Source organism: Myodes glareolus, chromosome X (assembly GCF_982192425.1).
Source record: "Myodes glareolus chromosome X, mMyoGla1.1, whole genome shotgun sequence".
NCBI classification, from domain to species: Eukaryota; Metazoa; Chordata; class Mammalia; order Rodentia; family Cricetidae; genus Myodes; species Myodes glareolus.
In genome coordinates, this window is record NC_142053.1 from 75802799 (window position 1) to 75817873 (window position 15075).

Here is a 15075-nt window from a genome sequence, read left to right on the forward strand (position 1 = left end):
AACTAGCTAGACTAGCAGAGATTCGTGAGCACCACTGGCTTAGCAAGAAATTCTGCTTCAATAAATAGTGATAAGGAAGAAACCTGAGCCCAAATTTGAGTCTCCATAGTACACATTCACACACAGCTGCATGCACACCCAGACACACACACAAACACACTTGCTTGGACTCTAATTTTACCAACTTTGTATGTATGTATATGTGGTTGTGTGTGTGTGTGTGTATATACATATATATATATATATATATAATTTCAAAAGTTGGACATATTGCTTGCTTTGCTTTTACTGTGGTATGTCTGAGAAAAACCAGGATAAAAATTTACTTTTGTTTCTAGTACTGTTGTCAATCTTGATGGCTTAATATAGAGGCAATGTTAAAAAGTTCTAAAGTGAGATTAAGTCACTCTTAACCAGGACTGATTTTTGTCCCAGGGAGAATATTTGGTGATATCTCAAGACATATTTGGCTATATCATAACTTGGAGGGGGTTACTGGTTTGCAGACTGAGGACAGAAATGATACTGAGCATTCTATGCTTCATATGACAGCCCCATTTCCAAAAGAACTGTCCCACCTCAAATGCCTATAGCAACATATGAGAAATCTTTGGACAGGGAAAAAATTGTGATCACACTGTAGAATAATATCCCCAAACCACTGGATAATTATCAAATATAATATATATTCCAAAATTATTTAATGCAATAAAATACAGAATACTCAAATTTTTAAAACAATTTTAGGTGTTTCTCTAATTTTACTAGATAAACTAATAAGAGCCATATTAATGACTTTGACGGAGTTCTGACTTGAAAATCAGTATAGAGTGAAGAGTTGTATGGTCATAACAAAGTAGTAAAGAAATTCATTATCTATAGGTAAATGTGCAGGTTCAGTGGCCAGTAAAATAGAATGTAAGAATATGTGACAGCTTTTTAAGAACTATCTTTTCTTACTTTGTCTTCATTTGCATTTCTCCAAAAAATCTTTTTACTTCTCCACTTAACAATTTTCTTCAAACAGTGCCTGCATGATAAAATAATAAAGAAAAGGGTTTATTTAATAATGGGTTTCTTAGCATATTTATATCTATAATAAACAATTTGTCAATCATGCCATTTCTAAAATTTCTAAAATTAATGGGGAACCATTCTCAAGTATAAAGTATCTCTAATGACAGCAAATGCTTTGTTCTTTCTTATCATACCATCTTTTAAGAATCAATCACATCTTTTAGTGATAAAGTGTAATTCTATTTTGATTATTCAAGTATTCAAAAGGTTTCCTGACAGAGGGAAAATTTTAAGTCTTGATTGCTCTGTGAAAATCAGAGGTTACTGAAAAATATTCTTCTGATGATATGTAGACACTGTAATCATCAAATATCACCCTTTATTATTTAAATAAGAATGAAACCTAGAGAATAAATATCTACATATTGTTTATTTACTTATGTTATTGAGACAGGTTTCTCTGTATAAGAGCCCTGGCTATCCTGGAACTCCTTTGTAGACAAGGCTGGCCTCAAACTCACAGAGATCTGCCTGCCTCTGCCTCCTGAGTGCTGGGACTACAGACTTGCACCAACACGCCTACCTTTATTTTTATCTCTTTATATATCTCATCTCATAAATTCATTTATCATTTTCTAATCATAAACTGAATAATTTCTAGGTCACCTATGTCAATCAATCAGACCTATTCCTTTTGTTTGTATTAGTTTTGTTAGTGTTAGTGTTTATTTATTTGGGGAGAATAATTTTTTGAAATCATCTTGCTATGTCGCCCTGGCTAACCTAGACCTTACTATGTAGACCAGGCTGACCTCAACCTTTCAGCAATTCTCTTGCCTCTGACTCCTGAGCGCTAGGTTTCTAGGCCTGTCTGTGACGCCACACCTGACCATATTGCTTGTGTTTAAACTATGTTTTCATCTGGTCTTCTATTTGCTAGCGCAAATAGAGCTTTATCTCTTCAGGAGCTCTAATCTCTTTCATCACTTACTTCAATAGATTTTTTGCTGCTACAATTTGCAAATGAGATCTGAAATGGCATAACAAAAAGGTTTTTTGTTCTGAACAGGAAAACTTCTCTGTTTAAACTTCCCCAGCATTTCTACAACTGAACTTTTTTCCCTAGAGAGCATCTGGAAAGACCTGCAACTTTAACAGGACAGGAAAATCTGAAAAATATTGTATAAAACTACACTATTCTGATTCCTGGAGCATTCCTTTCCTTCCAGTTCAATGGTGCTTAGCTGTAATGAACCATTACACTTTCTAGTCACTTCAAAATCATTAGCTAAAAACTCACAAAAGCCATTGTCACAAAGCAGTCACATCAAATATTGAAATTTTAGTGGTTATGTTAAGATCATTTTATAAATATTATCATTTAAAATGCTTATTCATGTAACTAACTCAATTATAGAACTAACCATGATTAATCATGAAAAGCACTCAATTTCCTGAGGAATTATTGTAATTTCCCACATTAGCTTTGTTTAGGCCAAGTTTTAACACATGTAAGAGCTACGGAATCATCTTAAGACAAGGCATTCACTCTTTCTTTAGAGCTTCATCATTCCTGCAGAAAGCCATAGAAATTACAGTTCATCCTTCCGATACAAGCAGATGAAAATAATCATATTTTACTGGTCCACATGGGACTTAGACTGCTGTATTTAAATCTTCCTAGTTAGCTTGTCCCCAAAAGAAGCTATGGAGAACCATAGTAAAAAGGAAGCAATCTATTTAATGAGACAAGGTAGTAGGGTTTGAGACAAGGTAGTAGGCATAGGCAAAAAACAAGATTATTCAAAACAAAAAGGAAACATGATTATAATAAAAATGAATAAATAAATTTGCCTAAGTTTACAAATTTTTTTTTACAAATATCACAGGGCATTTTGAAAGTTACTCTTCACCAAAATATGTGTTAAACACATATATTTCTAGAGGTTACATCAATCTAGAAAGAATCCAAATTACTATCATTAGGAAAATGGATAAATTAATGATTAATTCATACACTGGAATACTTTAGAGCTGCACAATCGGTCACCACTGTACATTTTAACACAGTTTAGCAACTATATGATGAGCTACAAAAGCAGGACAGGAGCACAAAGCAGTATGATTTCATTTATATATGACAATTCAAAAGCTGGCTACTCTAATATATTGATTCGAAATGCAAACACTGCAGCGAAAGTAGTTTTTAAAAGTGGGGAGATTATACATGAACTCAAACAAGAGGCTGCTTCTGCGAAGAGGCCTGGAGTTAGGCAAGTGTTGCTAAGTGAACACAGGTGAATTCAGAGAAAATAGGCTTATTTCCTGAAATTGGGTGACAGGTTACAAATGGATTACTTTGTATGACATACACAGAAAACTGTGGCGCATATATTTTAGAAATACTGTTTAAATGTAGCAAACACTCACTACATAATTCAAGCTGTAGTCTGTTTTGTGTACTTTTCTAATCTGCTTTGTAATCTTAACAGGGAGCCACTTCTCTCCACAGAGCCATTCTAACGAAACACACACACACACACACACAGAGTTTAAGCAGTTTAAATTTTCTAGCTAAATTAATTTTTTCGTAAAGCTCACTTTAAAAACTCAGATATTCAAGGAAAGTATGAGGATAACCTTGGGATTCAAAACATTAAAGACCTCATTAAACAATAAAAAAAACTATTAAGTTTAGTGCAGGCTATACAACAGGGTTTTTTTTTTTTTTTTACTTAAGACGGACAGCAAGGGCAAATACTCTCTTTAAACAAGTAACTTATTTTAAAAATGGTCTTATTCCAAGAAGATGCCTCTTGGGAAATTCTATAACTTGAAAAAAATTAAGATTTAATATTTATTTTTATACATTATGTACATGTAACTCTAACAACCTCACAGTTTTTAAAGCCTAGACGTGTTTAAGTTCTGGCAGATTGTCCTAATGTTTTACTGACAGAATGATGTTAAAAATAGTAAGTGCTAAGGCAAAAATCTTTTAAAACATGCATTTACCTTTATCCCCAAACTTAGTTTTCAGCAGTGAATACATTTGTGGAACTCACACGGAAAACTGATGAAACTTCCAAAGTTTTACTTTTTACAACCTAAGTTTTGTTTTTCAACTATACAGTGAGACATAAAACTAAAAATAATCTTTACACTGTTCCGTCTATTGAAATGATTTCTAGATTGCACTTCCTCAGAGCCATGTCTTGAGAAAGGATTTTTTCCCCCCTTTTTTCCTTTAAAGAAGCACCGACAGTTCAGTTTCTAGTTAGAAGACAGCCTGAAACTTATGACCAACTACCATCAGTACAAAACAATAAAATATTCCCTGTTAGAGCTAGCTTTTTTTAAAAAGAAATAATCCTAAGGATAAAAAGTGTATATCACTGCACACATTTCCACAGGTTGAATTTAAAGATGCAGTAAATGACAAACTTCTGAAACTCATCAATTACGATAATTATATCAACTTTCAGAGTTATATCCTAGTACATGTAGTTTCTATCATAATGAAATTGAAACGTCACAATAATGCTTACGATTCCCTCTTTTCCTAAGTCCAGAGAGAACATCGAATACATTCATCTTTGGACATTTTCCTAAGTTGCATGTAAAAAACGCCAAGCATTATCTACTGCTTATAATAACCCACTCCCACCCATTATAAAGATTTTACATTAATTTTACATCACACATCATCTATTCTAAAGAAAAATAAAATAACCCACCTAGTATGAAAAGGTATTTCGTAGCAACATTACCTTGTAAGCGGAGCCTCACTTTCCCCCTTCCCCTTCTAGCCTCAAACTCGAAGGCTCAGAGCCTTTAGAAAACCTCAACATTACCAGCCGCACTAATCCCTCAAGCCGCTATTTTACACTGTTAGGATTTTTTTAAAAAGTACTTTAAAAGTCCTATACCTTTGTCTTCATCCTTTAAGACTTAAGTTCTGAGAAAAAGGGATGGGGGACGCCAAGGACAGTGTGAAATCTGAGGGTCGACGTGGGGCGGGACGGTAAGCGGAGTCCCGGTTGACAAAAGAAAGAACTAGAAGCTTGGTGGGATGCCGAACCAGGTTGAGCGCAGAGTTATCCTGAGCGCACGTGAAGCAGCAGAGGGGGAGGGACCTCGGCGGCCGCGGCTCTCGGATCTCCACCGCCCCCAAGCGACGGAGCCCGTCCTAACCAAGGCGACTTACTGCAGCCATTTTGGCGTCGTCCCAGACCCGCCTCTGTGGCTCGCGGGACTCCACCCACCACGGCTTCCCGAACCGAAACAGGAAGTGGGCTCGGAACCCCAGAAGCCGGGAGCAGCGCCTGCCTCTGCGCGCCCTCGCGACCCGCCGGCGGCCCCGTCCCTGTCCCCAGTGGTAGAGCCCCCTCCCCCCCTCCGAGCCCTGCGAACTCGTGAGATCATGTCGAACATGGAGAGTATCCTTTCCAAGCGTCGGGGTGCTACGGGGCCTTGGGGGCCGGGGAAGGGCGAAGACAGGGGCGGTGGACACGCCCAGGGGTTTGACCTTTTGGTCCATGGGTGGCACGCGGGTGCTCGAGCGCGGACCGGGAGCTGCGGGGTTTGACTTTTTTCCCCCCCTCCTCGCTGCAGCCTCCGCCATCCTAGAATGTGGGGAGGGTCAGGGAAGCCTGTAGACAGATGGAGATAACTGAGCCCGTCCCGCTTCTTGTTGAGCACTTCTGTCACCTGCCTTATCAGTGAATTTTGTCATCTTTGAAATTGACAGGGAATGGTGCCAGAACAGAGGGGAGGCGGCTGGAGTTTGCCTATGCTTGCTGCGAGGCCGAGATGTTGGGTTTGAGTGCAGTGCGTGGACGAATAGCTTCTGGCGAGCTGCCCTTTTCCGACTGCAGGTGACTGAGGTGATAAGGTTGAGCAATTGCCAGGAGCCCTCCGCACTAACTCTTGATTGCTTTCTGAACCTGCTGCATGCTAATTTAACACTTGAGGAAACTGAGGTCATTCCTGAAGCCTTGAAATCTCATCAGCAATACCTGTGTGGACACTTAGGGGCTAAGAATAAAGCTGCCTGGTGACGTCATGAGTATGAATGTTTTTTCACTACTAAAATTCCATCACAACAACTCCATGTTGCTGTAATTCTTACTTCTTCCAGAAGTTGGCATTAGAGAAAGTAGAATAATTGGCTTTTTTTTCCAGGCCTTTTTTTTTTTTTCCAGGGCAACTGGCAAGAAGATAAAATGTAGCTAACTCTTCAGTAGCTCATTTTAGAAGGTGTTTTGGCTTCATTAGTTTATAAGCCTGACATACAAGCAAAGTTTTTGGTGAATTAAATTTTATGTCACACATAAAATTTTGCTAACATAACTTGTGTAGCACTAGCCAAAATATGTCGAAAATTAAAATGTTATCCTTTGAGGAAGGATACAGATAGGTTATTTCATTGAAAAGAATAAATGATTAAGAAAAGTCCAGTTTTGTCTGTACTTTAGAAAAAGTAATGAACGTAGTGTACGTTTAATAATACCGTAAAGTGGAGGGCTCTGAGTTATGAGTCAGAAGATAAGTTTTCTTTCCCCCGGGTCCGAAGGGGAAAAGACTGAGTTAAGGCGTGGCATCCATCCTCTGTCACCCACTTGACTCATTCGGAAAGCATATTGACTGACCTTTCAACCCTAGGAAAAGGAAATGGTAGTGCCTATCAAATTGTATTTTTGAACAAACACTGATGTATGAGTTATTTGACCACCTTAAAATTGTTAATTCTTTTCCTAGAAATTTTGAAAGAATCGGAGCTAGTTGGCTAAACCATATACCTATATAGTGGATACATGTGAGTAAACATGCATACTACTTCCATCTCTTAGCAGCTTTTGATCAGAGGGCCAGAGGTCACACATATATGAACACAAATACTAATGCAAAGTAACTCCTAAATCAGATGAATGATGACGTGTGGAGTTACTAAATGCTTTAAAATTGTGTGCACAGTTTTGAATATTACTATGTGCCTTTTTTTGCCTAGGGATACTGTCTGTAGCCATGATTTTTTTCTAGGTATTCTAACTTGAAGGAGGTTATGAACCAATGATGTTGATGATAAGTACTGGACTTACTCTGAGTTCAGAAAGGGAATTCTGGACAGCTATCACCCGGGGCTGTGTGTACACAAAAATAGCTAGCTCCTTAAAAATAGCTGTTAGTCATTGCAGACCTTATGAATCACTTTAAATCCTAAAACAGAATGAGTTACATACTAGTGCCAGACTTGCCGGACTTGATAAAAATACACTATGATGTGTTTTTATCGTGGTACTGTCAACATAAATAGCCACTCTCACTTGAAAGGGACGGCGTAGTTAAATATGAATTAAATATGAGTAATCATGGCCTAAGGACATAGGTTCAGTATTCCCCAAACTTCATGTTCCAATGTGGTGCTAGTTTAATGCATTTTGAGAGTAATAGAATAAAGTTGTAATTCGAGGCTCTTTCCTAACATATCAGTGGAGACATCAGCTAGATGGGTCACAACAAAGTGGGAAAATCCCAGCCTCAGATATATCTGAGAACACTAAGCCTTTTGCTTGGTGGAAGCTGCTGATCTGTTAATACATTTCAGAAGGTTTTATCTGTTAGTCACAGGTTGTTAGGTTAGCAAGGTGGCCAAGGAATGGCTGTTAAGGGGGCTAAAGATAGCCCAAGAGAAATTGTAAAGTAGGGCCTGGACCTGCAAAATTCCAAGCTCTCCACAGTCAAGGAAACTCTAATCAGTTAAGTCAACCTTTCTGAAGGGTCAGTGGGAGGCATCCTCTCTTTACTGGAATTAGTTCCAGTGTTTACAGTATCATTAAATTGGTTCCTTGCCAATACGTATGTAATTTATGGCTTGTGGGATCAGCAGAATGCTGCCTTTTACAAGAAGTATTAAACGTTATTTTGGGTCTTCCTTTCCATATCATTTAAAGGGCAATTTGAACAATTGTTACAATACAATGTGTGACCTAAGAGATAAGCTGCTTTTGAGTTCCTCTCTGTTTCTATATTCATTAGGTACTCCATGCTTATCCAGCTCTAAGTTTATGTTTTGAAATTAGTAAAATTATCTCTACAGTTGCTTTTAGTTCAGATGACCTCACCTGATTCTTTGATTCCAAATTACCTTCCTAAAACACATACAGCAGTACTCAAGGTGCTTAAAATGCAAGAAAGGTAAAAGGATAATGCCACTTATCAAATAAATGGCCTGTGATATTGGTACCACTGTTTTTATGCTAGGACAGCTATTAGTGGAACACCTAAATAAAGATTCATTTCTAATTATTTTGATGTGCATGTCTGGGTATGAGCACATGAATGCAGGGGCCAAAGGAGTGTCAGATCCTGTCAGAGCTGTAGCTAGAGATGATTTTGACTTACCTGGCATGGGTACTGGGAAACTCTGATCCTCTGCAGGACTGGCAAATGCTAACCATAACTGAGCCATCTCTCACGAGAGCCCAGCACTCTCCTGGAAGCTCTTGTTTTTTACCTCTCACCTGCATTTTTTTCAATCTCTACTTCTGTTCATCAAGAATCGTAGAATCTAGTTGGTGGCATTTGTAATAAAATAGCTTCCGAACTACTGTATTTAGAGCTCTTACTATCAGCTTATAGTGAACTGTCACAGATTTTCGATAGTAAGGAGATGAATGCTATTTTAAACTAAGACTTCTTTGTTTACAATGAGTTCTTGGAATCCAAATGAGTTTTGAAAAGCTATAATGCAGAAAAGCAGTGTAATAACGCATACTAGTTTTATATAATGCTCTAAAGACTAACTTGAACTTTTGATATACTTTCTAAATAAATTTCTTTATCAAAATTGGTGATTTAGTAAATGATAATATAACTTCCTGAATGCGTACTCTATGCCAAACAAGCAGTAACTTTTTATTATAAATTGCTTTTCTAAATCGTGTAGCGTTAATCCTTCCCTTTTAAGTTAAGAAAAAGAGTAAAATGTTCCTGAGAGCCTTCTATTTGGCCTAAGATACTGTAAAACTTCAGTTAAATTCCTCTTTTCTTTTACTGCAGATGCCACTATCTAAAAGTTAACATTAATGATTTCAGGTCATTTCTTTATATATTACATCATACATGTATACTCTTAAAGTATATTGATATATTTCATGTTTTCAAAAGCAGTATCATTGCTATTTTTTAAAATATTGGTTATGATTCATCAATATATTTAAAAAGATTTTCATTCTTATGTAGTTTTCCAGTGTATTATTTTATCACAATTTACTTATTTACTTTTTAGTGATGGGCCTTGAGATTAGCTTCCCTTTCATTAAAAGAAATACCATGATCATTTTTTGAACATATATTCTGTGTAAACTGGCAAAAATTATAATATATTTTATTATATTATAAATGTTAAATGTTAAACTGTCTTTGGATTCTTAAGGTAAACTCATCACAATTATGAAGCATCTATAATATATTGCGCAACTATAATGATTGCCAATATTGTGTTTAATATTTTTGAATCTTTGCTGATGAGTGACTCCGGTCTTTAATTAAAGTCTGGTTTCAAGGTTCAAAAGTGTTCTTTCCTTTTGCTAGTTCTTTGAGAAGTTTGTGCATGGTAAGAATTGCCATTTTCTTAAAAATTTGTAAACTCTACCAATAATACATGCCATCACCTCTGTTATTATGATGTTTCTTATTTAAATGTGAAAATATTTTAAAGTGTTGCATCAGAAATTCTGAATTATTGAGACTTTTTTTAGTTCATTTCTTTCATTGATGTAGTATTATCCACTTTCAAGTATTTTACAAACAGCTTCCAAATGTGTTGGCTTAATGCCCTAATGTATTATTTTAAAGTATCTTTAACTATAGTTATATCTCTTTCCTTATTCTATTTATGCCTCCTGTTTTTGCTTGACTAGTTACTACACAGCAAAAAATGTCAGATTTTACAAGGATCTCAGTTTTGGACTTTTTCATCATCTTGGTTATTGTGTTTTGTTTTCCCCTCTTAATGTGTGTTTTTTCTCTCTTGTGGTCTTTAGGAGCCTATTTTATCTTATTCTGATTTTACATTGTAAATGTTTACATCATTAATTTTCAGTCTTTTTTGTGTCAGAGAATCCCAATTAACTATATTTCATAAGTCACAATTCAGTCATTCGTTGTTATTCAATACTACAGAAGACATTTTTTTTCTTTTTTGTTATATATAAATAAATTTTTAAGATTTCAAACAAAAGTTCTTAAATTTTTATTTTAGCTTTAGGTTCATACAAAAAGGCATAAAGAAATCAAATATATTAACTACTAAGTTATGTTCAGATGACAGATTTTTTTGGTATTTATTTCAGGTTTTGTTTAGGGCCAATGAATAAGTTTTCTATATCTAATATGCTTGAAGCATGTGTTCTCAAACTATTGGGGCAAGGTTATTAGATTTTCTCCATGTCTTTTTTTCTTTCAAGTTTTTTATTTGGTTGGTCTGCAAAATAACGCATTTCATTCTATCATATCAATGCACACACACACACACACACATATATATAATTATATATTATTCATATGCTTTTCCATTAGCCTCTCTTCTTCTTCCTCCTCCTGCTACCTTCCTTTCTTCCCCTGAATAGTCCTTCTGTTTTCACGTGTTATTTTTATACAGTTAAAACCGAATGACATCTCTTATTTACTTATGAGTGAGTCCTTATAGTGCTTGCCTTTCTGGGTCTGGGTTCCCCCTTCAATATGTTTTTTTTTTTTCTGGATTCATCCATTTGCCTGCAAATTTCAAGATGTCATTTTTTACTGCTGCATTGTACTCTGTTGTGTAAATGGACCACATTTTCTTTATCCATTCTTCAGTTGAGGGGCATCTAGGTTATTTCCAGTTTCTGGCTATGAATAAAGCTGCTATGAACATAGTTGAGCAGATATCCTTGTGGTATGATTGAGCATACTTTGGGTATATGCCCAAGAGTCGTATTGCTCAGCCTAGATATAGTTGGGGGGGGGACCTTGGTTCTGCCTCAAAGTAATATACCGTATTTGGTGACTTCCCATGAGAAGCCTTACTCTTTCTGAGGAGTGTATTGGGGGTAAAGAGGAATAAGGTAGAGGGTGTAGGAGGAGGGGAGGGAGTGGGAACTGGGATTGGCATGTAAGATGAGAAAAGACTGTTTTTAATTAATTAATTAATTTATTTATTTGAAATTTCCACCTCCTCCCATTTCTCTCCCACTTCCCCCTACTCCCCCTCCCTCTCCAGTCCTAAGAGCAGTCAGGGTGCCCTGCCCTGTGGGAAGTCCAAGGCCCTCCCCGCTCCTTCCAGGTCTAGGAAGGTGAGCATCCAAACAGACTAAGCTCCCAAAAAGCCAGTACATGCAGTAGAATCAAAATTCAGTGCCATTATCATTGGCTTCTCAGTCAGCCCTCATTGTCAGCCACACTCAGAGAGTTCATTTTGATCACATGCTTCATCAGTCCAGTCCAGCTGGCCTGGGTGAGCTCCCATTCGATCAGCCCCACCATCTCAGTGGGTGGACGCACCCTTTGCGGTCCTGACTTCCTTGCTCATGTTCTCCCTCCTGCTCTTCATCTGGACCTTGGGAGCTCAGTCCAGCGCTCCAATGTGGGTCTCTATCACCTGAGTGAAAATACACAATGTTTACCTGTTTCCCATTGCTTTTTCATTCTCCTTTTTAGTTCCCTTCTGACTCTCATGTACTATATGTATACATGTGTAGGCATGTCTATGTGTAGAAAGAGAGAGAGATAGTCCACAGAACATAAAATATGTAATATTCATCTTAATCTGGCTTGTTATATTTAACAAGCTATGATTGCTTTTTTTTCATTTTATTTTATGTGTATGTATATTTTGCCTGTATTATGTCCGTGCACCAAATACGTGCAGTGCCTTCAGAAACCAGAATGGGACATCAGATCCCCTAGAACTATTGATAACAACAGTTATCAACATTTATGAAAATGGTTTTGACCCTCCGTGTGGATGCTGGGAATTTAACCTAGTTCCTCTGGAAGAGCAGACAGTTCAGTTAAACAGTGAGCCATCTCTTTAGCCTCTTAAACCTAGTTTTTAATTGGCGTCTTTCACAACTTCTATGTCCCCACTTTGTCTTGTTAGTTGAGTTTTGTTAATCTTGTACAGGGTTTTTCAGTTTGTGAGTTTGAGAGCACACACACAGTTTGCAGTTATGCTATAGGTGTGTTTTCTATAGCTTTGATTATTAGCTCAGCTTGTGATTATAGCCCTCTTTCTTAATTTCAAATACTTTACTGACTTTTTGTGTTGTTTTAATTGATACTAATAAACTTGTGGCTTCTTATTTTAGAATATTGTTTGATTATTTTTTCTGTGTTTTGCCATCTTATCATTCAATGTTTTTGCATTTTAAAGCCCTGTATATATAATTTGGTTCGTTATTTTTTTAATCCATTATGATACTTTGAATGCTTCTTTTTTATTGAGTTTTGTTTATTTTCACTCATTTGTGTGTACTGCAGTACACATGTCCAGGTCAGCCTTTGGGACTCAGTTCTCTTCTACCTCATGCAGACAGAGTCTTTCTTAATGTTTCTGCTGCACTGTGTATTCCTGCCTAGCTGCCCAAGAACTTCTGGGCAATTCTCTAGTCTTCGCTTCCTGTTTCTCAGTAAGAGTTGTGAGATTACAGATGCATGCATATCACCCCATGAAGCTTTTTAAGGTATGTTCTGGGAATGGAACTCCTTTTTTATATGGGATCTGGGGATAAAACTCAGGTCATCAGGCCTGTTAAGCAAACACTTTTCCCACTGGGCTATTTGGCCAGCCCACATTTGAAGGAAGTTTCTACTTAATGTATAATTTCTGTTTGACCCTTTTATCTCTAGATTTGTTACTCTTTTGTTGCTTTCTTTTGAGTCTGTAAATGGTTCACATGATTTTTTTCCTTTATTACTTTGGAAGTTACATACTATTTTTTAGTGGTACTCTTGAAATTTTAACATGTGTAGTTAATGTTAAATTAAATGGCAATTTACTTGTGAATGGCACGAATGTTTTAACATACTCAACTCCTCTTTTTCTTTGTCTTAGATATTTTCCTCTGCTTGTGTTCAGCATTTTCAATCTTAAAATTGAACATCGTGATTCTCTAATGTAAACAGCATTTCCTGGATAAAATTCTGTGCTCATTAAGCCTTTTGTTAGATCTAGTTTAGTTTTTTGAGAAGCTAAGTTTATTATTTTTGAAATATTCTGTATTTGCAAATTTGCATACATGGTAAAACTTATAGAAAACTAGCACAAATGATGTTTTATTGCAGAACTTGCCTAGATTAGTAAACATTGGACTCATCCAATGTTCCTATTTCCCACTTAGGAAAGAGAATGACTGCCTCTACTGTAAATGAGTATCTTCTGCTTTCTGTTTAATACCATATTTTCTGTATTTCTCTGCCTTATGTTTATAATTCCACTATATAAAATAGTCCACAACTACAGATTCTGATGTGCTATTTAGTGTTCTTAGTATGAGAAGGCTGTGGTGTACCTTGTAGATAAAATTATTACTTTATGTAAGTTTTCAGACATGAATTATAGCTAAAGAATTACTTAATAATTTTTAGCTAAGAATTTGCTGTTAATGAATCAACAATATGTATTAAACAGTTGTTAAAACAGAAATACACATAAAATTCATCAATTGTTGAAGATGTAACACATAAGAACCAAGCCTCAGATTCTCTTTAGAAGCAATACTTCAGTGTTTGCTACTGGTATTTATGGCAGTTTGATAGACTATTACTACTTTGAATAGTGTACAACCATAAATCCTTTGGTAATTACTTAGGAGTTTTACTTGGAAATTCTACTCTGTTTGGCTATATCATTTGTAAATTGTCTGAACTTTGACTGTGGCTCTTTCAAAGTTATTTTAGTCTTTGACATTTGTAGGTTTACTATGATGCATCTAGATATGAGTTATGTTTATTTGTCCTGTTTGTAATTTTTGTGCTGCTTAACTATCTTATTATGCTCATTAGTTACAGAATAGTTACATATTCTCATTTTATGTATCATCATTCACACACTGTTATTATCTTTTCCCCTAGGATTCCAGATTTTTAAATTTTTTACTCTTAATTTATTGTTATGTGTGTAGGAGTGTTTTACCTGCATGTGTGTCTGTATCCCACTACATGGCTGTAGTCTGTGGAAGCCAAAGAAGAACACTGAATCTCATGAAACTGGAGTTATAGGCAGTTGGAGCCCCTTTATGAGTGTTAGGAATTGAACTCGGGTCGTCTAGAAGAGCCAGCAGTGCTTTTACCCACAGATCCAGTCCTCTAGCCCAAATACTCCAGATACTATAAAACCATCTTAGTCTACTTCTGTTGCTCTCCCTGTAATTCAGATCTGTGTTCCAGGTAGCTCATCTTCTCCTCAGCTTTCTTCAGTTTTCTGTTTAACTTGTAGTGGTTGGCTTTATTGTTCAACTTGACACAAGCTAGTCATCTGGGAAGAGAGAACACCTGTAGGCAGCTCCCTGAGGCATTTTCTTGATTGATTGATGCCTACTGTCTGCTGTGCTGTCCCTGGGCACATTGCCCTAGGTGATAATAAGAAAGCAAGGCAAGCAGAGCAAGCTAGTAAGCAGTGTTACTCCATGCTCTCTGCTTTAGTTCTGCCACCACATTCTTGCTTTGGCTTCATATTGGTAAAGTTTCTCAGAGCCTTCCAGTAGAGTTTCATTTAGTCTACCACCTTGTCTCTGTAGCCTCCAATTTGTTACATTTATTTAGTTTTTCCTTACTCTTCATGAATTTGACTCCTGAAAGGTTACAACAAATGAGGTTGTTTATCACAACAGTACCATGGCGATGATGCCTTCCTCTCTTTCAGAAAGTTAGTAATATGGACATGCTTTATTGCTGATGACATTAAACGCCTAAAATGCAGTCTACCCAGTTTCTTTGTTATTTTCCTTTGTAATTAATATTTTATTTTCTTGATTTTGGATGAAAGGAAATTTAAAAGAAATAGTTTGTTCT

The 15075-nt window shown here is 36.5% G+C and overlaps 2 protein-coding genes across 2 annotated transcripts in view; one reads left to right on the forward strand and one right to left on the reverse strand.

Annotated features, from left to right (window-relative positions):
• Positions 1-5097, reverse strand: part of Tent5d (terminal nucleotidyltransferase 5D) — a 39892-nt gene extending 34795 nt beyond the window's left edge. The window contains exons 1-2 of the mRNA XM_048417928.3: positions 4947-5097; positions 961-1030 (exon numbers count right to left, since the gene is read on the reverse strand). The gene's annotated coding sequence lies outside the window, so the exon portion shown is untranslated. The remainder of the gene's footprint in view (positions 1-960; positions 1031-4946) is intronic.
• A 197-nt stretch (positions 5098-5294) lies between these two features.
• Positions 5295-15075, forward strand: part of LOC125389392 (charged multivesicular body protein 1B2) — a 60124-nt gene continuing 50343 nt past the window's right edge. Inside the window, exon 1 of the mRNA XM_048417949.3 lies at positions 5295-5456. Coding sequence (XP_048273906.1) covers positions 5441-5456 — 16 coding nt within the window. The 5' untranslated portion in view covers positions 5295-5440. The remainder of the gene's footprint in view (positions 5457-15075) is intronic.